At 46.0% G+C, this 26,637-nt stretch overlaps 2 protein-coding genes across 2 annotated transcripts; both read right to left on the bottom strand.

The window, feature by feature from the left end:
• Nucleotides 1-2,780: 2,780 nt before the first annotated feature.
• LOC109758121 (RINT1-like protein MAG2) lies at nt 2,781-8,117 on the bottom strand. The gene is made up of 4 exons (XM_020316966.4): nt 7,671-8,117; nt 7,466-7,570; nt 4,940-5,037; nt 2,781-4,859 (listed from the first exon to the last, which is right to left on the bottom strand). Exons 1-4 carry the CDS (start codon nt 7,960-7,962, stop codon nt 2,982-2,984), a joined length of 2,373 nt encoding a protein of 790 aa, XP_020172555.1. The 5' UTR covers nt 7,963-8,117; the 3' UTR covers nt 2,781-2,981.
• Nucleotides 8,118-17,871: 9,754 nt separating this feature from the next.
• On the bottom strand, nt 17,872-21,413 carry LOC109758128 (F-box/kelch-repeat protein At1g74510). The gene is made up of 2 exons (XM_020316973.4): nt 20,976-21,413; nt 17,872-19,622 (listed from the first exon to the last, which is right to left on the bottom strand). The coding sequence occupies exon 2, from the start codon at nt 19,540-19,542 to the stop codon at nt 18,265-18,267; it is 1,278 nt and encodes a 425-aa protein (XP_020172562.1). The 5' UTR covers nt 19,543-19,622; nt 20,976-21,413; the 3' UTR covers nt 17,872-18,264.
• Nucleotides 21,414-26,637: the final 5,224 nt, after the last annotated feature.

Raw genomic sequence — 26,637 nt, 5'->3', positions numbered from 1 at the left:
CAACGCCGTCCCCTAAAATAGACACGCTACTTGTGTCCGGGCTCATCCGTAGCAACGGATATGGGAGCCGATCATCCAACCACATCCCTTTAATATTCGTCCAAGTCTGGCCTCCTTTATTTCAAATGTGTGTCCATAGCGTATGATCACAGTCAAAAAGAGATGGATATTCATAATTAATACATTCTTCCGATCACAACCAACAGTCCAACACACAATGAGCCCCACCGACATCTAGCAGGAGCGGGCTCCATCCCCGCCGCTGCCACAAGTACTACCTCGGCGGTGGTGGATCGTGTGGCAGGTCTTCCACCTTGTCCATGAGCAAGAAACCCCTCACCGCGGCTTCGGGCGCGGCACTCGGCATCCTTCGTCAAGACATGGGTGTCGTTGGCCTGGCTCCTCGCTGACCCAGACCTCTCGGGGGCATGGGCCTTGAACCGGTCCAAGACCACGAAGAAGACCGATACCCGTCGCCGACGCCGAATTAGCTAGGACCTACTCCACATCGTGGTCGTCGCCTCGTAGCCAGAGCTTCGAGAAAAGGAGGAAGCACGATGGCGCAAGGCGGAGGAGGATGTGTTGCGGCTACCGCCCGGGCGTGACACCATGGTCGAGACAGATGCCACAGAGGCCGGGGCGGCTTCCCCAACCGCCCTGACGACCACGACAGCGACAACAACGGTCTCAGTGGCCTTGGAGGTCATACCTACGAGGTCACCGTTTGCTCTTTTGTCTAGTTTAGGTTATATTTGGTTGTAATATATCCAATTCGTTAAATTTCGTCTAGTTCGGATGTAATATATCAAATTCAGTTAAATTTCATCTAAATTTTGCATTTGAAATCTATGAATTGAGAAAAAAAAATGAGGCATGGCATTGGATGGTCTCCGCCCAGCCGTATACCCGTGAGCACATTTGAACATGATCGAGGACATTCGAGTGTCTTGGGACGTGTCCGTGGACATTTGATTGCAATCGTTTGAGGATGCTCCAACTATGAGCACCTTTGGGCATCACTAATTTCCACGACACCCCCGGACGTGTTAGCGGATAGTGAGTGGGGTGAAGGCCATTCAACCGGATCACCAAATGTCCGGCACAGTTCAATTGGATTGAACACAAACACGGCCGAAGTTTAAGTAAGTTCCAAGTATTTCATGCAAACAGACGATATTTAACAAATTCAATCTAAATTTCAACTAAACTGAAAACTAGGTGAGGTTCCAAACGGTGACCTCGTATGCATGGCCTCGGAGGCCACCGACACCTCCGTCGTCCTCTACTCCATCGTCCCCGCCACCGTCCGGGCCATTGTCGTCATGCCAGTGGCAGAAGGCCCGCCAGGCGTCGCATCATCCTTGCCTAGCCGTCACGCCACACTCGTGGCACAGACGCTCTGCCACATCCTTCATCACCTCCCGCCATTTGTCCTCGGCAACGTCCGCAGATTGGAGGAAGAGTGCGCGCGCGTTAGGACTCTGCTAGCATACTTAGAGGAGCTGGGTGTTGCTGGTGCCGGCGGCGGGTGCTCAACTCGACGATGGTCTAGGTCTGATTGATGGCTCATGCCTTCGTGAGCGCGGGGTCGCAAGCACCCATGTCGGCGCCACCTTGCTTTTCGCGAACACCGCTTTGTGTTGTGCGTTGCGCCACTCCCGACGTGCCGCCTCATAGAGACATTTATTGGTCATCAAGGAAGACGCGTCGCCGGCTCCAACGCCTTAGAGGTAGTACTCCATGCGTGGATGTGGCTTGGCGGAAGGGGAGGAGGCGGCGAACAGGCAACATCGGTTGCCCGACTGGCGACGGGGCGGGGAGGGTGGCTCCTTCTTCATGTGGCATTCAATTTGGACGACGCGGTTGCGTGAAGGGGGCGGCGGCGCCGGACCGCGGTCGACCAACGACCGCCGTAGCGCGATCTCCACCTGTCGCGTGAACTCGCGGTCCCTAGTGGCTGTGGCGGTGTGCAGGGACAACTTCTGCTCCTCGTCATCCGAGGAGATCGGCTCCGCCATGACCAGGCCGGACGAGCCATGGACGACGACAGCTCCAGAGACCGTGGGCGGCTATGCAAATTGGATCCATAGTCGCACCGGCCATCACTTTTCGGTGTCAGACTTTTTTCCCATGTGTGGTGGCGAAGCTTCAATGTGGGCAGCCGGAGTAAGCTTCTCAATCACCGTGCCACCATGAATGCAGGTTGATGGGTGACCGATCTAGCCGGAGTGAATGTGTGGCCCGAAGAGTTCTCGAGCTGAAAGAGGTTTTGGGGTGGGTTCGGGGTGTCGGAGTTTGACGTGGTGGCACGTCGGAAGTCCAGACTCCACCATGCCGTACGTCCAAATTCCCCCAGTCCTTCCTCGATTTGAGGTCAGTTTATGGGATTCAGCCGTCTGAACCGATCCGGATGAATTTGGTTAGCCGTGTCGGATGGCTAAAAGTGTCTGGAAACCGTTCGGTCTAAACATTTGATGATCTGCGTTGGAGTTGCCCTAGCCCCTCTGCATTCAGGCGACGGCTGAGTGAGAAGGACCGAGAAAGAGAAAGGAAGTGCGCCGTCGTTCAAAGTCCGTCCTTCTGTCAAACCACAATAATGCGACCACCGCCGGCGGTGCTCGGTTCCGAGGAGAGACCGAAGCGCAGCCAGTACAGCTTTGAGAAAAAGCTGCTCGTGCTGTTTCACTGCATCTGAACGATCGAACCCAGCAGCTTTCTCTGCTAGTACACCATTTAAAAAGAAAAAGGCTGCTTTCTTGGTCAAACCATAGAAAGGTCCGTCAGCAAAACAGTTTTTCCTCTGTTACAAAAGGGAAAACTCACTTTTACAACCTTATTACACCAATCAACAAGGGTAGGATACATCTCTGAAAGAGGATGACACAAATTTGTATAGAGTAACAAAAAATGCAAGTCCATTCCAATAAGGCAATTCATTTTTGACATTCAAAAGCCTGACGATGTCTAATATCTTGTATATATCATGCATCATACACCCTATTTTTAATTATCTTTTCGGCCTCACCGGCTGTCAGATGCCTAACGCCATGTTCCCGCAGCCAATTTTTATCTGTAACCATCCTACTATCTCTTAGTTGCCTCTCATCAATCTTCAGCAATTTCAATATCTCGGACAGTCTTGGGAAGAAGCCTTCAGGCCTCAGACACCAGGCTTGGAAAACAGCGAAAAGAACACTCAGATCAGCATGAAGCCTTTCCACCCCACCGTTACTAAACTTTGGGCTTCCAGCGAAAATGCCTGTGAAAAGCAGCTGGTCCACTCCGGTTGCCACAGCTCTCCATACTGTTACAAAATCCAGCACATTTAGGCCGTCTTCAAGCTTAGATAGCCTCCCTTGAATGTAGCCTGAAGACTCTATGATGGCCCTGGATATGGCCGGTTCTTCTGAGTGCTCCTGCCACTGCCTCTTGTTCTTCAGATAATCACGGGAGCGAGCATCAAATGCCCTAAGGATGACAGTAGAAATCTTATCTACCCATTCTGATCTGAATTCTTTCAGTTGATTTATCTCTTGCTGGAATACACTCCCCCCTTCTTCTCCAACCACAGGTAGATTTTCCATTTCAAGAAAGAACACATCTTCACACCATTGTGCCAATGTGGATTCAACGTATCGAGCTGCATTAATGGATTGTGATACTTTGATCAAAGCATTATCATCTGCCAGAGCAGTTAGCCCCTCTGCCTCTTGGCACCTCCTAAACATGCAACCGAGGAATTCTGATATTATGGGTGAAGCAGAAATCCTGATGAATTCTGCCCTAAGGGCAATGCTAGGAATAGGCCTAGCACGATCAATTATCAAAGATAAGCCATGTTTAACAGCACCAGTTATTGCTGGAGATTTGCAGTCATCTGATCCATACTCGAGCATGGCTCCTTCAATCCTCTTACTCCAATTATTTTCATTCTCCATTGCTGATTTCAGGCTAGCAAAAACCTCCCGTCTCTCAATCTCTGCCCATATTTCAAGCCAGTCTGGACGATCACAGAAGACAGAGAGCACTGAGATCCTCTGCCAATTCTCATCATCCTTTACTGAAAGTAGCAGTCCTGTACCGGAGATCAAATCTTGAGTTCGCTTGTCAAAAGATATCATCAGATCAACAAGGTTAAGCCACGAGACTCTTGCCTGAACCGCCGTGCTGCTAGCATCACTTGAGCTACTTTCTTGAAGAAGTTCAATCTGCTTAGGAAATATCTCTTTCGCCAAGTATGTAGACAGTGCAATAACTATACCTGAAATCCACTCCTCTCTGCAGCTATACCCTACAAGATTGGCCTTATCTACAAGGGGCTGCAGTATCTCATCCATGGAATCAACAAAATCTCTTGTTATCTTATAAGCAAGAGCAAAGACAAATTCAGGATTCTCAACCCATTTGGAGAAATGGTGTTGTGCAGCAGCAGATAATGGATTTACTAACTCCTCTATCACCCATAATGGCTGACGTGGTTGATTTCCCACGTCGTGCCCATGTAGCTGCCTAGCTTTTCTGCGTTTCTGTAATTCTTGTAGATTACAGAGCGAAAGAAAGCTTTCAGAATACTTCCTTGTCAGGTCACCCTTCATTGAAAATAATGGGTTCACAGTCTCTGCTGGTTTCTCAGAATTACTATCTGAATTTTTTGTTCCAGCAAGGGAAGGAGGCCAGCCAAGGGATGACAGAAGAGCACGATGATCAACAATAGCTTGTGGTCTTAGTAAAGCTAAAGATCTGTCCACTCTGTGATCCACTGCAGATATAAGGCGAGTCCATTGTGGTCTGGTCCTTGTAACTGAAGCTAAAAGATCTTCTATCTTCTTAAGATATCCAATAGCAACATGGTGGGTTTTCTGGAGCAAAGATGATGATGGCAGAATTAGCAGTTGACAAGTTAACTGTCCTCGCAACCACAGTATGGCATGAATCATACCTCTGAATTTTCTCCACGAGATTTAAGTTTTGCAGTCACAGAAGAGGAAACAGCGTCTTCTACATCACCGATCAAACCGTCAAGCTTTAGAGCCGTTTCTGTATATGACAACCTACCGTTAAGAAACCATCAATTGCACAGTCAAATATAAACAAGCAAGGGCAGCATAAATAAAATAAACTAGTAACCCCAGAGAAGAGCAAAACAATGAAACTGTTCTCTAAACACCTAAAGCCATCTAATCTACAAAAGTTAGGGGTTTTCCATCAGAGTTAAGTCAATTAGCTTCCATTTCATCAGCGTCAAGTCAATTAGCTCCCAATCAATTAATCATCCTAATGCTCCATGATGAACCACTTTTGTGAACACAGTGCTCTTTGATTGGTACGGTACCTTAGATTCAAGCATCTTTTTATTACATAGATTGCATGGCATGTAAGTAACTCTCGTTCTAGGCCTCTAGCATAAATAAAGCAAAGTAAAGCAAAGAAGCCTTGATCAGAGTAGGAAAGAAAGAATGACAAAGAAAGAAAGGAGAATCGAAAATTCTGAATGGTGTGCTTGGGTTTAAAGCCCCACAAAAGGCAAAAATAAAATACATCCAAATAACTTAAGAAATCTAAAGTCAGCAATACCACTGGAAAAGAAAAGATAAATTGACCATTTATAGTTAAAAAGAAAATGGCATCTTTCGGCCTAAAAATAGCCCCAATAAAGCCCGGCCATAACTACAACTTAGCGGTGGTTTGGGGCCGTGAGCTAGCTCATCCTGGGAAGGACTCAGCTCAAACTAGCGCTGTAATGAATCGAGTGGAGTTGAGCTAGCAAGTAGTTCGTTAGGCTTGCTTCATCCAAAGAAGCAGCCCACTCTTCAGTGTTCACCACATGCCCCAATGTCCAAGTCTTACTCACAACACCATAATAACCCAATTACTTGACATCTCGCTTTTGTGACTTGATAACCACAGATTGTTAACTTTCTATTATTGATGACATTTATTTCTTGATGATCCCAACAATTTTAATATCAGTTTTTATGCCCGCCCCCTAGGTGTGGTACATTCTTTGCCCAAAAAAATGCACATGCTAAACATAATACTCCCTCCGTTCCTAAATATTTGTCTTTTTAGAGATTTCAAATGGACTACCACATACGGATGTATATAGACATATTTTAGAGTGTAGATTCACTCATTTTGCTCCGTATGTAGTCACTTGTTGAAATCTCTAGAAAGACAAATATTTAGGAACGGAGGGAGTATTACTTTGGCAGTGTTAAGCAACAAAGTGAATAATTGATATGCGAAACTAAACGCACACAAACAGACTAGACCAAAATGTGAGAATGGTAGACTAACAAAACAAAAAAAAAAAATCAAACTCCGGATAACACAAATTGAGGAGCGCACTAGTAATCCACTTTCCCCTAGCAGTAGTTTAGTTGTGGTATCAATCCTGTAAAACAGTAACTGGCTGACTGCCTCGGTTAAGGAGATTACTAGCAGTAACGCACCATCTAGCAACCAAATGGGAATTATAAAAATCCTTTAGATCATATTACCGCAAAGTACCGGCCATGGGAAAACAAAAAGATTTTTTTCCCAATTCTAGGAAATTATCAAATTAAATTATCATCTTAATAAGAGAATTAAAAGATTCTGCTAGTAGCCTAGTACCTCCCTGCCATAAGGGTGATTTCACTCATTAATTTGGCATTTCAAATCAAACCCGCTTTTTTTCGGCTTCTTCATTGTCGAAGAACTCGGTGCAATCGTCACAGTGTTATTTTATTTATTTCTCAAGTGTGGTCGTTTTAAAAACTAAACTTCTAGTCCAACCACCACCAAGACTCCTGCACCAACCAAAACACTCCACTGCCTAAGAATTAAGCATGGAAAGAATATTGGCTGCCATAAGGATAGGAAAACATAATGAATGTTCTGGTTTTGACACTCCTGTCAGTGGAAGATCGCTGATAATGCAGTTACAGACAGGACTAATAGCTAACTGTGGCTCGTGAATAAAGAATCAGCAACTAACAATCTAACATGGACACAATAATGAAATGCCCCCACAAATTTCTAGTTAACTACAGGGACAAAAGGCAACCCATAGATCCACATTATCAAAATGAGGCTCACTTACAGGAGCTGCCAGATCCATGCCATAATTGAGGGCCAGAACAGTTATCATCATCCATCCTAGCTGTACTGAGCTAGATCTGTATCAACCAAACTTAACTATTAACCTAACCAAACAGACGATTTGCCACATAAAACCACTCTGCTCCTGCACAGACACTAAGTCCCATCACACCAAACACTCGTACGACATATTAAGCAATGAGCCGCTGGTCTCAACTCTCAACTCTCAACTCATGAATCATAACACATTATGCCTAAACAAACATAACCATCATAAGAGGAAATAGACATCATAGCAAATTGTCAATATAGTGTTTATCATTCGAAATTTAAGCCAGAGCGTGGCACAATGATCTAAAGTGTGATCTTCAGAGATGCTCACCAGCGTAATCTCTAACCATGTCTACTCTCGCCACGTCGGTGGCCAGGGGAGGGAGTTGTTCAAACAGCATCTTCTCGCTCCCAGCCTCCACATCTTCTCTAACCCCTAGAAAAACCCCAAGAAATAGAATTACAGCTTAGCAGCAGCATACGTCAACTAGAGAAGCTCGAAAATCAGTAATTCCATGAGCATTTGCTTAAGATACCCGTCTTGTCGGTGGAGGCCTTGAGGGCGGCGAGGCCACCGCGCACGGCGCAGAGGGCGGAGCCAGCGGCCCCGAGGGAAGAGGAGTACGCGGCGGCCACATCCGCGAGGCGGGCGGACAGTTCGGCGACCGAGGACTCGAGCTCCGCGCAGCGCCCGCGGATCTCGGCCTCGACGTCTGCGGCCGCGGCGAGGTCGGCCGGGGAGCGGAAGCGGACGTCGAGGAAGCGCCGGAGCTCTGGGGTGATGTGCGGGGGACTATGGAGCAGCGGCGACGGAGCCGCCGCTTCCATGGCGCGAACGGGTCCCCCCGGCTTAGGGTTTGGATCGCGGAGAGGAGTGGAGATGGGGGAAGCGGGGAGGAAGACCGGCGAAGGCAATCAGAGTACTGATGCTCCAGGCTGTAGTTTTTGTTTTTCTGAGGAACGGAGAGCTGTAGGTTGTAATCTTGGGCGTCGATTTGAGCGGGCATCGCTATGTCTCGCGTTCAGCGAGTCGAAGCTTCCGACTCGCTGAACCACGCGAGCTTATGGTCCGGCCCAGGTCCCGGGTACTACACTGCCTCGTTTTTCTCTGTTTTTTTTTCACGTTTTTATTTCATTTTTTTGTTTCACTTTTTTAATTTTTTTACACTTTCAAATAGTCTAAATATATATATTACAAAAACATAGTTTAAATAATATTTAGAAAAATGTTAATCATGCATTTAAAAAAATATTGAAGAAGTATTTATAAAATGTCGAACGAGTATTTGAAAAATCTTGAATAAGTATTTGAAAAAAGGTTGAACAAGTACTTCATTTTTTGATCATGTATATAAAAATGTTCAACAAAATCTGAAAAATATTGAACAAGTATCTAAAAAATGTTGAACAAGTATTTGAAAAAATGTTGACCATGTATATAAAAATATTAAACAAGTATTTGAAAAATGTTAAACAAGTATTGAAAAAATTTAAATTGTATATTAGAAAAATATTGTTGACATATACAAAAAATGTACAATAATAACCAAAAAAAGAAATGAAAAAACCAAGAAAGAAAGTGCAAAAAAGAATGAAAAAATTGAAGAAGAAGAAAGAAAACAAAAAAGGAAAAAGCCTCAAAGAAAACCGGTTTCAAATAGCCTCAAGTATGACACGCACCTACTACTTATCACTAACTTGACTTGGGCGGAGTGGTAGCAGCATCTGCGGATCAAACCTTGGTTCTCCCTTTACCTAATCTATTTTTCTTAATATATGCGTGCACGAATGGGCCGACCCAATACGAAGCAGGGAGAGGAAAAATCCTCAGCGAGAGCTCCCTCTCGTCTCGCTTAATGCGAGAAATAGACACCACAGATTTGAGCGGGGTAAGTGTTGATGATGAGGTCGATGACGCGAGGTTTGATGGGCTTGGTCGTTGAGACCTAATATGGGTCGTGCCATCGCAACTTGGGACATGTATGCACGATCCACCTGCGTGAACTATATCTCGTGGTTATAGTGAGCTGGAAGAATGTCTCGCGTAGACCATTTTACACTCCTGTTGTTTATTGGACCGACCCAGTTCGATCTTTTTTCTTTCATTCGCTGGCTTTCTCCCTCGCTTGATCGCTACTCTTCGTTGGTTTAGTTCGGTTTTTCTCATTTTGTAGTTTTCTTCTATTATCTCTTTTTCAATTACTTTGTTTCTTCATGGTTTTCTTCAGTTTTTTGCTTGTCATTTGTTTTTTCATCGGTTTTCTTCATTCCTTTCACGATTGTTACTGATTTTTTTTCTTGGTTTTCACTATTTTTTGCGTTTCTTTCATTGTTCCTTTTCTCCTTTTTATTTGTTACCTTCTCATGTTTCATTTTTTTCATTGGTTTCCTTCGGCTGCCATTTTCTTTTTGTTTCTTGTATTTTAGATTTTATTCTGTTTTGTTGTTTCTTGTCTATTTTTAAGGTGTTTCTTTTTTGTCAACACATATCTATTTTTTCAATACATCACATACATTTGTAGTGTACACGTGAAACATTTTTTGGCAAAAGATTGAATATCTTTTAAATATATGATATACATTTTTTTCATAAATGCTTTGAATAGATGAACAATGTTTTTCAAATACACATTGAACATTTTTTATGGCAATAAACTTTTTTTCAAAAACTGAACGACCATTTCTTAAATACATGATACATATTTTTTAAAACATATGTTTTTTATGTCTAAATTTTCCATATACATTTGTAGATTTTTCTATATATTAGAACATTTTTATACACATCTACCATTTTCCAAATACATGATTGACATTTTTCTAAAACTTATATTATTTGATATCTACTATTTCCATACACATTTGTATATTTTTTTGTTTGACTGGGAATATTTTTAATACATATTTAATATTTTATAAATAAAATGATTACTATTTTTGAAAACTTATATATGTCTTATTTTTTCATACACATTGTACATTTTTGTATACATTAGGAAAAATATTCATATACACGCTTAACATTTTTTAAATAGATGAACATGATTACAATTTTTTATATGTTATAAAGTCTACTTTTTCAAACACATTTTACATTTTATGCATACATCGGGAATACTATTTATAAACACACTTAACATATTCCAAATACATGATTAACATTTTTACTCATATACATAGTTTGATGTCTATTCTTTTTCATATACACTGTACGGTTTTTTTATACATTAGAAATATTATTTCTACACATATTTAATATTTTTTAAATGCTTGATTGACATTTTTTATTTTCTGTATAAAGTGATGTTTCTAATAGATATACTTAGAATATTGGCGAAATTTAAATAAAAACAAAAAAGAAAGGAAAAAAAAAGCATTGAAGGGTTGTAGTCCACGCTGGGCTGACCCATAGTCGCGGTTGCTTGACCCAAGGCTGCACTAGGTCTCGCTCTAAGCGAGACATAGTCGCGCACCTGATCCACCCCTTGAGTTGCCTAATAAAAAAAACGGGTTTTGTATGTTTGCTGCCAGGGTTCCGCTGCAAAATGAAATAATCCTCCTACAGAAGCGAGAACGGATCCATGGGGAGAGTGAAAATCAGTCAACCAACGCTAAAAGCTTCTATTTTGCGAGGAGCGCGAGAACATTGAGAAAGAAATAAACCATATCTAAGGCCATAGAGAAATAGATGTCCTTATAATCGGTAGCGAAGCTTAGTTGGGAGCAGGTTCCTGGCCCCTAGCTTAAACGAAATGTTCATGATATATAATTTGCAATGTATACACAACACTATTATAGTATGTATATGACAACACTTTTAGTTGTTCCTCGTAGCTCCTTTGAGGTTTTCTTAGGCCAAATCCATTTTGGGGCTTAAAGAGCCAAATAAAGGCAAATCGATAGGTAGGTACTAAGAGCATCTCCACTCGTTCGGCCCCCCGGGGTCTGAAATAGCGCCGCCGGGGGCGTAGGCGAAAAAAACGGCGTGGGGGCGGTCGGTTTCTCAACCACCGCCCCAGGCGCCGTTATCCTGAAAACCAAACTCGGCCAAAATTCGGCCAAATACAACACAAATTCGGTCAAATTAGGCGATTTCATTGATATTTGTACAAAAAATTGAACACATAATTTAAAAACTAACTAAAACAAACTACTGTGCCGCCGCCCGCCTTCTACATGCCGAGGAGCCTGTAGAATTTGGTGTAGTCGCCGCCGCCGTCCCTGCTGCACCCCTGCCCAACGTCGCCGATGCGTGGGGTTGGACGGCCCGGGCGCCTCCTCGTCGCTGTCGTCGAGGATGACGACGCCGCCCTCCTCCCGCGCCCACTTGAGGGCGGTCTCGTCGGCGGCGGCCATGGCCTCATGCTCCTTCACGGGAAGCAGCCACGGCTCGGTCTTCGGCAGGACGAGGCGGGAAGAGGGAGGAGAGGGGCCACGGCCGCCCTCGTTGATGACGAGGGCGCTGCCGCGGGTGCGAAGCCATCGTCATCACCAACAACCCTCTCATCTTTGGGAGGACAATCTTCATCAACATCTTCAACAACACCAACTCCTCTCAAACCCTAATTCATCTCTTGTGTTCAATCTTTGTACCGTAACCTCATATTGGTACCTGTGGGTGACTAGTAGTGTTGATTACATCATGTAGTTGATTACTATATGGTTTATTTGGTGGAAGATTATGTGTTCTGATCCATTATGCTATTCAATACCCCTCTGATCTTGAGCATGAATATCATTTGTGAGTAGTTACTTTTGTTCTTGAGGTCACAGGAGAAGTCATGTTGCAAGTAATCATGTGAACTTGATATGTGTTTGATAGTTTGATAATATGTATGTTGTGATTTTCTTAGTGGTGTCATGTGAACGTCGACTACATGGCACTTCACCATCTTTTGGCCTAAGGGAATGCATCGTGGAGTAGTTATTAGATGATGGGTTGCTAGAGTGACATAAGCTTAAACCCTAGTTTATGCGCTACTTCGTAAGGGATCGATTTGGATCAAAATGTTTAATGCTATGGTTAGATTTTATCTTAATACTTTTCTCATAGTTGCGAATGATTGCGAGGGGGTTAATCATAAGTGGGAGTTTGTTCAAGTAAGAATAGCACCCAAGCACCGGTCCACCCACATATCAAATTATCAAAGTAGCGAATGTAAATCAAACCAACATGATGAAAGTGACTAGATGAAATTCCCGTGTGCCCTCAAGAATACTTTGCTTATTATAAGAGACCATTTTGGCCTGTCCTTTGCAACAAAAGGATTGGGCTACATTGCTGCACTATATTTACCGTTGCCGTTACTTGGCCGTTATAAATTATCTTGCTATCAAATTATCTGTTACCGACTATTTCAATGTTTGCAGAAATTACCTTGCTGAAAACCACTTGTCATTTCCTTCTGCTCCTCGTTGGGTTCGACACTCTTACTTATTGAAAGGACTACGATTGATCCCCTATACTTGTGGGTCATCACGGAGTAGTTCAGCCCCGGGGCTGGGGGTATGTACTAGTAGCTATGTGTTTGATCTCTCTCTCTCGTGTTCTTGATTTGGCACGATCTTGATGTAACGATGGGCTTTGTTAATATAGTCGGATCATATGGTGTTCTTCCCCCTCTCTCTGTCTTGCTGTGATGAATTGAGTCTTGCCCTATGATGTTTCGTTATGTTGGATTGAATATTGGTTTTGAGATCACTTGATGTATGTCTTGCATGTGGATACCCGTGGTGACAATGGGGAATTCTAACGAGTCATTTGATATATGTTTTGGTAATCAACTTGCGGATTCCCATGGTGACATTGGGGTAATCTAGGCACATAGCTTGATACACGATTTCGTCCTATTTTCTCTGGCAGAAACTTTGGAGTGATTCTTTGTCGCACGTCGAGGGATGGTTATATGATTCAATTACATTAGCACTGTTGAGAGATTGCAGTGGTGAAAGTATGAACCCCAAGCCTTGTTTTCAAGCATTGCAATACCATTCATGCTCACTTTTGTTACTTCTTATCTTGTTGTTTTTACTATTTCAGACTACAAAAACCTATATGTACTATCCATACTACACTTGTATCACCATCTCTTCGCCGAACTAGTGCATCTATACAATTTTTTATTGTATTGGGTGTGTTGGGGACACAAGAAATTTCTTGTATCTCATTGCAGGGTTGTTTGAGAGAGACCATCTTCATCCTGCATCTCATATGGATTGATAAACTTTAGGTCATCCACTTAAGAGAAATTTGTTGTTGTCCTACAAAACTCCGCACTTTGAGACCCAACAAAGTCTAAGAAGAAAGTTGCGTAGTAGACATCATAGTGCATAGTAGGTCGCTGCCGCTCGGGTCCCGGGAAGGCCACCGCTCTTCCCCTCCACCTGAAGCCAAGCTTGGCGGCCTGCTAATCGACGGCCGACTAGTCGCTCAAGCTATGGTGGCGAAGGCTGCGAGGCAGAGCTGGAAAGCGCCCAGGGTGAACTCAAGAAAGCGAAGGCAAGTGCCGGAGCTTCGGTTCTCGGGGCTCATGGCCGGACACGGGAAACGGGCGTCGGCGATCATTTAGATTAGGTTTAGAATAGAAGTGTGTCCGAAATTATACCTCGAGAGTTGGACAAGCTCCGCCTTTAGTTGAAGTGTGTCCAAAATGTAATGAATTTCGTCATGTTTATATGAAGCCCGTCGTGTTTTAATGAATCTCTTCCTGTTTATATGAAAATACGTCCGATTTGCATGAATTTGGTCCATTTTGTTTCAACAGTGATAGAAATGCATGTGGGCAGTGTTGGATGTCGGCATCTGGCATCAGTGTTCGCGGACTGATCCCCTGTCCTTGAAAATATGCCGGAGAAAATTTGCGGGATAGTACCATTGTACATCGAAGAGGATGAGATTCCAAGTCGTGCACAAATCGTCTGAATTTGGTCGTCCGCGTAGCACTGTTCTTTTGAAACTCTGGGAGGAGAACAAAAACACCAGACAATCTTGAGGTACGGTATAAACAGACGTCTGCCGCCCTGCCCGCGCAGGAGCAGTCGCGCTGCTGCTGCAGCGAAGACACGTGGGAAAGAAACGTCGTTTTTACAGCAGGGAGAGCTCAACAAGAAAAAAAATCGTTTCTTTGAAACCGACGGCGCGCGCAATGAACATGGGACTGTCATGCGGTTTTTACAGCAGCAAAGCGTCAGTGCCGTCCGTCAGCCACTCTCACGTACGACGCGATCATTCCACGAGGGGCGCCGGTATCGATGTCCGGAGCACGACGCGGCCCACTTAGCCGCTCGGCCTCTCTACGCCCGCTCCGTCAAACCGTGCGTGCGATCAGTCCAGTACCCGGCCTCCCATAGCGCTCGGCTTTTGTACTCGTCGTCGTGTCAGGCACCGCAACATGCAGCACACTGTGGCCGTGCGTGCAACACCCGCGCGTATCTTCGCTGCCAGCACGAAGCGTCCTTCATACGTTGGCGTTGGCAGGGTACGTTCACGGGCTCAAGGTTCACCCAGCTGTCACTCGCTCGCCGCCACCTTGCGTATCCTTCTGCCGGCTGAAAGTGCGGCTGGCTCTACTCGCCTTCTCGACGGGACCAAGTGCCCACGGGTGCCTGCAGGCTGCACCGCCGTACCGCGAGGACGGTACAAGATAGCAAGGAAACTGCATGCAGCCGGACTCCCTCGACCCAATCGTCGGTCGGCAGTCTGATTTCAGATCAACAACCACCCTGCCCTCAGCGCACGTATAGGCAGACGTATATGCATATACTCCTACGTATCTCACTGTCCTTCTGCCGGAACCGCTTCTCCATTTGTTGAATGGATCATCAAGAAACAAAGCAGGGCCTGCTTTGCTCTAATAAAAGAAGCAGAGCGAGAGGTGGCCTACGCGTGGACGCGTAGTTTGTCCTCCGCTCCGATAACAGGGGTGCATGCATGATGCAACAACCGCGGCGTCGCCAGAATACCAAGAAATTGACGGGATAACCAACGACATCAGACCACGATCAATTTGCCAATCATCATCCCGTTTAGCGGTGAACACAATGATTGGATTCGGGAAACCTGATGGCGAAGCTGACGAAGCAGATAACCGAGGAACAACAAATGGCTACCTGCCTAGAGAAACCACAAAAGAATCATATTACACCATTCTCTGGTCTGCTCGGGACTGTTGAAAACTCAGAACTACTCCCTCCGTTCAGAATTATTTGTCACAGAAATGGATGTATCTAGACGTATTTTAATTATAGATACATCCATTTTTATCCACTTTTGAGACAAGTAATTTGGAACGGAGGGAGTACTAGCAAATACTCAGGGGCTCGGGCATGATTTCCTAACCTTTTTTTTAGGATGGCGTGATTCTAACTACTATTCCCGTTTGGATAGAGTAGGTGTTCTAGATGACGTCTCACTAAGTGTCTGCCAGATATTTTTCCTAACCTTCTACAGGAGGGTGCCATAGATACCCTAGCCAATTGATAAAGAAAATTCTCAGATCCATCAGCCAATCCTAGCCACTTGATAAACAAGATTCTCAAATCTACCAGCCAAAGGCCCAATAATAAAAACTAAAAAAGAGGGCAAGCAACCCGACAAGAATCCCATCAGGGCTGAACGAAAAAGAGGGCAATCCCATCACAACCGAACGAAAACATTCATCCCAAAGCCACCGCAGAAAACACAGTGCCGCAGGGGATAATGCGGCGAGATGATCGGCGGAAACGAGCCTAATCGCATAGGATGCACGCAACAACTCGACAGCGAAGCGTGGCCCTTTTTCCGATTTCCACGACGCTAAAGCACGGAGCGGACAGCGATCCACACTGATTAGCCCCCGCGCTTGTCGTCTCTCGGATTCTTTTCTCTCTTAATATAGAAGTGGGCACCTGCCCCCCCTAGATGATAACAATATCCCCAGTAGGCTAAGCGGAGCCTAGTTAGTTAGCGTGGAATCCCGAGCGCGCCGAGACGTAAAGCGGGGCGACTTCGGAGGAGCTCCTCCACCCAGCAGCAGCAGCATCATAGGATGTGTTTGGTTGAGGAACCAAGTGAAACGGAATGGAATGGTTTCATTCCACTGGAACATGTCCGTTCTATTCCTGTGCTTGATACAAACAGAAAAGTGAAACGGGTCGGTTCCGTTTTTGTGTTTGGTTAGAGAGATGGAATGAAAAATGAAACCACATAAAATTCAAAATTTTGGCAGCATTTCATTTGTATTTCGAAGAAAAACAACATAACAGTATATATATTGACAAGAATCACACATATATGACATCAATCAAACACAAATTTCAACAGAAGGTACCAACTTCATCCATCACACCCAAAAGCAACCAAGTGCACTACATCTATACATGCCAAGTTATCATACTCAGTCATACAACAATATCGAAATATTGGCTTCTTTGCTGCGTCGTTCATGTGGCCAATAATAAGCCAAAGAAATAATGATTAACTACTAGTAGCTCTTTTCGAGCAAGGAATTGAAATACATAGAAGAATATCATCACAGATAAAACAATATGTTGGTCGTATGTACTCCCAGCTCTTACCAATATGAGAGCTTATTTCTTCTAGAAGCTAAGCTAATTAATCAGCTAGTCTAATCACCCACTTAATAACAATTTACACCACATAGCTTTAGAGGGAGAAGCAGCCCATGCCAGAGCCGGAGTGGAGCGCCACGAACGGGAGCACGGCGTCGGGCGACGCCGCGGGCGCTGGAGCATACGCCTTGTCGGCGGCCCCTACGCCGCGCGCTATATCTCCGGCGCGCGGACGGCCGGGACAGGTTCTCCGGCACGACGTTCTCCAGCGAGTTGGCGTGCCACGGCGGGCACTGCCTCCAGTCGCTCCACCGCGCCGGCGCAGCCCCGTGCGCCGCGCCACCGTCGGCAGGTCCCTGCGCCATGGCCTCTCACCGCCCCGCTGCGTGTTCCCGCCCCGCCGCTGCCTAATCTCCACCCGCCGCTAGGTCGCCGCCAAGTTGCTGCTGCGCGCCATCACGGAGGAGAGACGGAGGGGAGGAGAGTGAAGCCGGCGCCGGAGAGGAACGGAGGTGGCGGATCGAGAGGGAGGGAGATGCGGGAGGGTGGCGGCGCTGAGACAGGGGAGTCACGAGGGAAGAGGCGCGTGCGAGAGGGGAAGAGGGCTCGTTCCCTGTCGTCCGCTCGATTTGGAGGTATGCCTCCGTTCCGCATAATGAGCGAATATTCCGTTACTTGGGACGGGTGGGTTCTGGTTCTTTCGACTAACCGAACGCGAGAATGGGCTGTGGGAACGGGTCGGACCCGTGACATTCTATCCAGTGACAGCAACTAAACACACCCCAAGTGTCACCAGGGCTCGCACCGAAGTGCCCATGCTACTAGAGACATTGACAGCTCGCTGCAAAATATCGACTTTGTTTGCCCGATTAGTGCTCCCTGTGTTTTGATGTTTCATCTGAAATGGTTGAGCATCCTTCAAGGAACTTTTAGTTATGCCCAATGTCGTTTTGACTTGGCACCCCAGGATTCGGGCAAAAGCGCAACCGGTAGTGCGAAGTTACATAGGGGTGGTTATGGTGTCGACAAAGTATATTACGTAACGATGAAGCAGCGCCAGGTTGAATGTTTTGCAAATGTATGTATGATTGGTTCTTGAATATGTCAACGAAAGGAAATGTAAACCATGTCACGTACATTTACAACTAGAGTTGTTTCTGTTAACAGGCATTTTGCACAGGAGCACTATGAAGCTGGGACAATTCAGAGTCCAATGGAGTACAATTTTGTCCAGATGCAAGGCTACATCAATTACAGTTTGTCACCTAGATGCATCCATCTCAGGAAATTCTCAGTTCGACAGAGTATACGGACCAGACCAGGTACAAATTCCCAACTGGAAACCAAATGCACGGAAAACAGAGACCCAACAGTGTAACTGTTAACGAATACAAGGAAGGATGTGACTGACTAATCTATGGAACATGGAGTAAAATCTGAAATGTCCAGAGGAGAAGGAAAAAAAGAAGGCAGAGATTACCAATCAGGCAGAATCAGTGCTTTTATGCGCATTTGCGAAACCAATATCACAAATCTTTCTTGTTGACAAGTATGTTCGACGGGTGGGTGGCGGCACAGAAATCAGCACCCCATGACAGCACAGTTATAAACAAAGTTGCCAGAAGGTTTGCTTCCGATCATGTTCCATTGCAAGGGGCCCTCCCTTGGGATCCACGAATGGAGTTCAATCATCCCGCCGCCCAGCACTCTTGGTCCACCAATCACCAGGAGCTGCTCTCCGCATCCTCGGAATGCAATGCCCCAGCCATTCACAGCTTCTGGGCGCTCTGGTAACTCCCCAAGAGTTGTCCATGTGTTATCACTTTTATTATACTTCCTTACTAGTTTTCCTGCATATTGAGCCGCATATAGCTCATTGTCAACTACAGCAACAAGGGGAGGAGCACCACTGGCACCATTGAGACCCTCTGACATGTTCTCTATCAACCTCCAGGTACCCTTCTCTAAATCATACTCTTCTCCGCATGTCAGCACCTCCGTGTTACTGGCCATTCCACCAATAACATAAAACTTGCCATCCATGAAGACTCCAGAACACATTCTCCTACGCTTGTTCATGCTCGGAAGTGTAACCCAACTTTTAGTTTCAGAGTTGTACAGCTCAGCAGAACTAAGCACACTCCCAAAAGAATCCATGCCACCAGCTATAATTGCCTTCTCTCCAAAACTAGCCGAACCAAACAAACATCTAGGGGCATTCATTTCAACGCCTCTTGACCATGAGTTGGTCAGAATGCTATAGCTAAGAACAATATGTGATAGAATCTCCTTGCCAAACACCAGAAGTTCAGTGCCCACAGCTAGTGACTCCTTGTCTGAGCACATGAAACACTCATTAGGTGGCATCCTTGGGAGCGTCATCCACCGTTCACGGTATGGGTCATATGCCTCCCACTCCTGCACATTGCAGGAGAAATACACCCAGTGTTCTGCAATCCCTAACCTCCGCCGTTCTCTGTACAGACCACCATCACGGACAAGGGAACGGAAGTTCCGGCTCAGTGATGCAATGGAGCCATAATCAGACCGAGAGCAACGGGCTAGACAATTGATTGAATTATCTCTGCCAATAGAACTTATCAGTGTGCTTGAATCAGAATAGCCCTGATTACCACCCTGACAGTCTACCGGCACAGCATCATGGCTATCCTCAGACTTAGGCCGCTTTGCCAGCACTGCCGCCACAGCAATTCCATCATGTTCAATAGCCAGGACCCCAGATGGGCGCTTAGTCCTTGTGATCTCAAGGAGGTGGTAAGTCATATAAGCTAATCTGGATTCCTGTTCGCAGGAGCTGGGCAGTGACCTCGAGATCAGGCAAGATTGACCCTCCAACATTCCGTCAGAATCTACAACAATATTTCAACAGGGAGGGAACCTATCCACAAGACTCCAACCCCTCTGTACGCATCCTCAATCTGCAACAGATCAAAATTATGTCAGCAGGAATTCTACTCAGATAAGAGTACTATTCTAGAAATGAAAATTCAGGTATAACTGAAAGTGGCATCCATGTATATCAGGAAATTTGCATTTGTGTACATAAAAAACAAACTTGCAAGAGAACTCCACAAACATCACTTAGCTCAATCAATCAAAAACGGTCGCATATGAATATATGTTTCCAAACCAGCAAAAAAACCTTACCAGACTATAAACGCAGATGAACATTAGAAGTTTGGCAAAATGGTCCATAGTGAATACAGAATAACAAAACAGCAGGGAATAAACAGAAGATTACTGACTACTCATACAAATAACATGACCATAATATCAAACTAAATCCAAATTTAACACCCAATGAGTAAAAGACAGTCTCAATTATATGATATCAAGCTAAACATGTGAGTACATATTGACCTAAATTATTAATAACTAAGGCCTGCAAGGATGTATCAGGAACATGTCATTATACCTTGTCATCGGAGAATGGATTCGACCCAAAATCTAACTCAGTCCACCATACCAAAAGATTTTTTATTTTGTCAAGAAAAGGCTCATAACCCACAAATATCTAAAATGGACCCTTCAACATACATAGGCAAATAAGCGGAACAATTCCAATCTTACACAAAACAAATATAACCCGGAACTAGTAAAGCATCAGTCGTCCAAAAATTGGCAAAACCGAACACAACAGGCCCCATCTATTCACCCTGAGACCATTCCACGATACCACCAGAGAGAAAGGCTTCACAAATCTAGAAAATCATGCTGGAAAATAAATTACATCTGGGCTAACACCCGTCATATCTACTTGTGTGTTCCTTGCAGGTGAACCATAAGAAATGGTATCACAGGTACATAAACAGATATGCCCAGCTTTCTGGATCATTGTTGAATTCATTTAATGGCGTCTACCAATTTGGTACAGCAGCGAGGTGGCGAGCATATGCAAAATTATCGGTCTGATAGGGATATCCATAGCTTACAAGGGTATTGAGCAGTTAATAAGATCTAGTAGTTGAGTAGCAAAAAGCGCGCTGGATTAAAAACTAACGCCAACTGTAAATAGCACTAGCGCAAATCTGATCGGTTTTGTCGCCACCGATGTCGTCGATCCACTGAAACTCGCTTTGGGCAGCACTAACCAATGACCGCTAATCCTACCGGCTATTCGTCACCGGCCATTACAAGGAAAGTAAGAGAATCGTGAAAAAAATCGACGGGGAGAAAATACAACCGTATTTGCGGCAACAAACAGTATTATAAACAATATAAGGGCCGGGTACAAAGCAGAGTATGCCGGCGGCGGCAAGCAGGAATCGCACCTCAGGCCGTGGCCATCGCCGACGCGCGTGTGTTGCCGCGGCTCGCCCCCGCCGCCGTCGAAGGTCGCCGACGCGGCCGCAGCGGGCGGGCGGGCGGAACCGGGCGACGGAGACGAACGCCGGCGAGGGCAGGCGCGGCGGCACCCGGAGCGCTGCCCCTCGGACGGCGGCGGGATCGGGGCGGAGGGGCCGGGCCGGGAGATTGGATGGGGCGGGATTGGCGGCCGCTGCAGGACCCCCCCCCCCCGGGCAGGCAGGCAGGTGGGATGCGGCTCGAGGAGAGAGAGGAGGGTAGGGCGGAGAGAGGAGGAAAAAACAGCGATGCGGAGGAGTAGTTATGGGCGAGACGCGGTGCGGGGGCGGGGGCGGAGGAGATGCGGGGGGCGCGGTTATACGGACCGAAACGAACGGAACGGGACGGGGAGGGTGGTGCGGTGCGGGAGGAGGGGGAGGGGGCTACGACTTTTATATTTACGGCGAGGGAGGGCGGGTGGGGCGGGCCGGGCCGGGCCGGGCCGGCGGCCTCCCGGACTTTTTCCCTCGGTCGGTCTCGCCCGGCGCGGATGATTGATTGGGCGGGGCGGGGCGACGCGATGCGAGACGTGCGTGCGTCTCACGTGGAAAAGGGGGGAAACGGAGCCGGATCGGTGGAGCTTTGCAGTTTTTCTATTCCCTCTGTACCGCCGGGGGCGGCGACGGGTTTGGGTGGGCTGGGGGTCTCCGTCACGCCAGTCGCCAGGACGCGGTAACCGGAGCGAGCGAGGAGCCCCGCCCGTCCGTGCTGTCCCGCTTGTCGTTCGTACGTACGCTTCGTCCCTGCCTTCCTCGGCACATTTCCAATTGACTTGACCCGCCGGCTGTTACCACCGGTAATTATTAGTACTACCGGCGGGTAAGACAGATGGCTAAGACGGACGGTAAACCGGCGGATGGTAAACCAGTAGGTGTTAAGGCAAGTGGTAAACCAGCAGGTGGTAAACTGGCAGGAGTTAAGTCAGATGATAACCCGGCAGGAGTTAAGTCAGTTGATAACTAAGCAGACCATCATAAACCGGCACTAGTCATAACCCGGCAGACAGTGATAACTGGGTTGCCAGGGGTTATGAAGCCCGAGACGTTAAGAAGCCCATGAAGAGAAGTCAGAATAGTTAAGTCTTAAGTCTGAGTTGGACTCTACATGTAACCCGCCCCTGCAACTTATATAAAGAGGGGCAGGGCTCCCCAAAGAAGGCAAACAAAAAGAAACAATCTATAGGGATTACACACAAAGAGCCGGTTTACCGGCGACTCCCTAAATGATAATGAGATCTAACCTCAAACAGCATGTAGGGTTATTACCGGATGATGTTTCCCGGGGCCCGAAGCTGTCTAAATCCTCGTCTTATGTTGCGTCTCTCGATTCCGCTCAACCCCTCTCAAGCTACTACATAGATGCGCTGGCCTCACGACTAAGTCCTCACCCTAGGACATCTGCCGTGACAATTCCACGACAGTTGGCGCCCACCGTGGGGCTCGGCGCCGGTGGTGTTGAGTTCTTGAAGGGATCTCTCACAAGGATCGAGAAGCTCGTGATCATCCGGTGAAGAAGAGTCATCTTACAAGTTTAAATTTGAGAGGTTAGGGTTTCGTACGTGCAGCCGCACACGACCCGGAAGGCAGATATATTTTTTGGTGCGCCGCCGTCAAAATCATGTCATTGGTTTTCGGCGATCTACCAATTGCAAGCTGCGTCGAAACGGACAGGAAATCAACATCATATTTATAAAGTCCCTGCTCATTATTGCATAATGACCCGGCCCTTGGAGGCTACACTGGTTTTTTTTTTCAAGGATGCGTCAAAAGCTTGACGCATCAGAAGCATAGATAGAAAGTGCCAAGAATGGCAAACAAGTCTTTACAACTCCACGGCTTACAAAGCCAAAAGGATGATCCACATGCGGATCACTCGCCGCTATCCAACCTCACTACTCTACGTGGCAAGGAGCCGTGCTCACGGAGCAAACCCGCGGCCCTCCAGTCCTGCCCCTCCTCGTCAATCCTCCTAAGCACTACCTCTGTCGAGGGGGAAGCACCATTGAACACTATGTCATTCCGGTGTCTCCAGATCGTCCATGCCACAAGGGTGACCACCGTCCAAATCTCTTTCCTTAGCTGCCTCTGCTGAGTGAGGGCGGTCCACCATTGCACCAAGGTAGCATCTGCCGTAGGCATCCAAGAAGGCTTACCCCACGCATTGGTAATACAGGACCAAACTTGCCTAGCAAACACACACCCCAACAACAAGTGGTCAATGGTCTCCTGGGCTTGGTCACAAAAAGGACATGCAGAGGGGTGAGGCAAGTGACGTCTTTGAAGTCTATCTGCTGTCCAACATCTGTTCCGTGCCGCAAGCCATGCAAAGACCTTGCAAGTGGCCGGCGCCCTGGATCTCCAAATCTGAGTAGCGCCGTTCGCCTCAATCCTACCCGCAAAACATGCCATGTAAGCGGATTTAGCCGAGAACCGCCCAGTGTTGTCCCAAGCCCAATGGATCCTATCCTCCGTCCCTGGCGTGAGATCCACACTGGTTGAAGTTTTATGAATACAAGTCAATTTTAAGTGGCACTTAGGGGCTACATATGTGGGCACGCATGGCCAGGATGATACTCAAGGACGCACGCACGCACGGCCTCTGACGGTTGTTGGACCCTGACTGTAGCTGGATCCAGGCCGCCCTTCCTCTCTCTCTCCAACACTCATCACTTTTAAAAAAAAATGCTCGTCCTTCTCTTTGGGACTGACGAGGCACCTGATTGCACAGCGCGGCTTATTTTAGCGGCGAACGACGTCGCGATCTGGAGCTCATTTTCTGCGCGTAGCTCTGAGCTGTACCATTTGGAACGGCCTGTACTTTCTCTCCACTTCGCAGTTATTTTTAAATTAGTCTGGACGGCAAACGGTTTCGGTCAATCGCTCCACCGATCGGTTCAACGGGCCGGCGGCGTATCCACGCGCGTAGACGCACGCCCAAGACCGCTGTATTTTCTAATCCTATCATCATCGGTAGAAAATACGTGTACCGTCGGTATATTGTTGGATGCAAGGAAACTTTTGGATGCAATCTAATCATCTCGTTTGGAGACGAGGTAAACTTTAGGTATTACCGACCTTCACGTGAAACAAGCAAACTGGCACACTTATACTACGTGAGGATTGAGGTAGGAGACGGTGGATCGTCTTGTTACAGCCCTGCCAATTTAATCATCCCATTATTAGGAGATAAGTTAAACTTTAGGTATTGCCGCCCGTACAAAGTACGGGTACAGTCAGTATTTTGTTGCTGACCGTCATGTGAAACGAGCGAGCTGGCACACACGTACTACGTGGAACACCGCCAATTCCTTCTGACCAAATTGCTCGTGGTCGCTTGCCAGTGGCGTTGAAAACTGTAACAACTGCCACTGGCGTTGATCGCTACCACAAACGGTCGCACGTGAGAGTACTATATACTCCATAGAAAACGCGGCTACAAGTAACGTAAATGCTTTGGTAAGCATGGTAGTTTTTGCCTCTTGTTTCGATTTGACAGAAGTTCATATATACTCGCTGTCAAAAACAGGTTCGGCGCCTACGTGTCCAGTTTCCATACGCTCTAGTCTTGCCTCACTGATTGACGTGTCGGACGCTACGTGCGAGAGCAGCTGAAGCAGTCTGAAGAAACAACCATGCCATGGTCCTCGTCTTGTAACAGTACGGGACTGGATCAAAGCCATGCACGTCAAACGTCCCTCCCGTGGTGCACCGGGCCGGCACGTGTCGCCGTGTCAGGAGCTGCGAACCTTGCAAGTTGCAGCGGCCAGTGTTGTCGTGAAGGAACAGAGCAGTGTACGTCTACCGGTCTTTTCCGCTACGGTTCAGTCCCTGGTCCAAACACGTCTCTTATGTAGGCGTTGATCGTCCTCTCTGCCCGCTCGCCACTGGTTATCCAACCCTCTGTCCGTTGACAGGAACGCTTCTTCCTTACTGTGAGTGAAAGCTAGCATCGATCCGAAAGTCCTTTCCAGGGGGAAGACACGGATAGTTGGAACAGAATCACACATAGTTGGAAGTTGGAACAGAATTCCGCCGTTTGCACTCGCAGCCGATAGTTGAGCACTTAGGCCTCCTTTGTTCATAGGAATTTTGTAGGAACCGGAAAGGATAGAAACTTTATAAAAAAAATCTTTTCGGACCCTTTGGTTTGTAGGAATGGATTTCTGTTTTTATGTAGGATCGAAATCAATCCTTCATATTTTAAAGGAAAAAAACATTAGTCTAGTCTCAATTAAAAAATTCCTATCTTATGCATCAAATGACATCTCCTTCTCTATAGGAATTGAGATGCATGTCATCACACGTCCTATGATTTTCCTATTCCTATACTACTCCTACCCTATGAACCAAAGGAGGCTTTAATCTTTTAATTTCACCTGCTCCTAAGATTAGTAGATTTATACACTAGATCTATTTGTTTCTCCTAGCGCTTGAAATTACCAACAAGGTTATGCTTTATAATATAAAGCGGGGGAAACCTTTTTCTCAATTACCAACAAGGTACCGTATGTGTTGGCAAGGTGTGATAAGGCGGAAAAATGCGGTTGACTACTATTTTTGCCATAGTACGTCCATAATACACGACGGATACCAGTGGGAACAAAGTTTCAATGAAAATTAACGAAGGCTATGTTTTAATGATTAAAGCTTCTGAAGAAATCAAGTATGTTTGAGAGGTGATGTCATGCAGGCTTGTAAATTTAAATTTCAAATTCAATCCACTAGAGTTTTATAAAAAGAAAAAAGAAAATTAACAATGGATAGTGATAAACAATACAATAACATTCATGCATAATTTGTTTTTTCTTACCTCGCAAATGAATATGAGTTTGAACTTCAAATTTCAAATGTTTATAAACATAGTACTTCATTTTTCAAACACGTTGTATTATTTTCAGAATTTTGGTAATCTATTAAATGTGATTTTCACAAAGTTTTCAATGTAACTTGTTTTCAGCGGGTACTTCCTCGTAAGATACATATTTTTTTTCTGGTATGATAAACATGGCGCCTACCTACCAACCCAAGATTGCATCCTTATTCCTATGTATCCAAAAGACAGCCAAAGAATTTGCATCTCAAAGACCAAGAAACGAAGGAAATATCAAAATATGCCCCATTTTACCCCTAACTAAGCGCATGCCAAAACCATTGTCTTCTCGGTCGAAATGACGTGGGCGCTCTTGCTTCCGCAGCCAACGCTATGCTAGTCATCTCTCTCTCTTTCTTTCTCTCTCTCTCTCTCTTTACATCTAATGCATGTCTAGTCTCCTCGTCGATCGACAAGCACAAAACACGGTAACATCAGAAATGAAGGAAATATGCCCTAGAGGCAATAATAAAGTTGTTATTTATATTTCCTTATATCATGATAAATGTTTATTATTCATGCTATAATTGTATTAACCAGAAACTTAGTACATGTGTGAATACATAGACAAACAGAGTGTCACTAGTATGCCTCTACTAGACTAGCTCGTTGAATCAAAGATGGTTAAGTTTCCTAGCCATAGACATGAGTTGTCATTTGATTAACGGGATCACATCATTAGAGAATGATGTGATTGACTTGACTCATTCCGTTAGCTTA

The sequence above is a fragment of the Aegilops tauschii genome, chromosome 6 (assembly GCF_002575655.3).
Source record: "Aegilops tauschii subsp. strangulata cultivar AL8/78 chromosome 6, Aet v6.0, whole genome shotgun sequence".
Classification (NCBI taxonomy): Eukaryota; Viridiplantae; Streptophyta; class Magnoliopsida; order Poales; family Poaceae; genus Aegilops; species Aegilops tauschii.
Note: the sequence above shows the minus strand (reverse complement) of the source record. Positions and strands in the feature narration are given on the sequence as shown.

Coding starts and splice junctions, on each gene's coding strand:
- LOC109758121 (XM_020316966.4), bottom strand. CDS start 7,962: ATGGAAGCGGCGGCTCCGTCGCCGCTGCTCCATAGTCCCCCGCACATC. Junction 5,038..7,465: donor CATGGTTAGAGATTACGCTG/GTGAGCATCTCT, acceptor TGTCATATACAG/AAACGGCTCTAAAGCTTGAC. Junction 4,860..4,939: donor CTCGTGGAGAAAATTCAGAG/GTATGATTCATG, acceptor TCTTTGCTCCAG/AAAACCCACCATGTTGCTAT.
- LOC109758128 (XM_020316973.4), bottom strand. CDS start 19,542: ATGTTGGAGGGTCAATCTTGCCTGATCTCGAGGTCACTGCCCAGCTCC.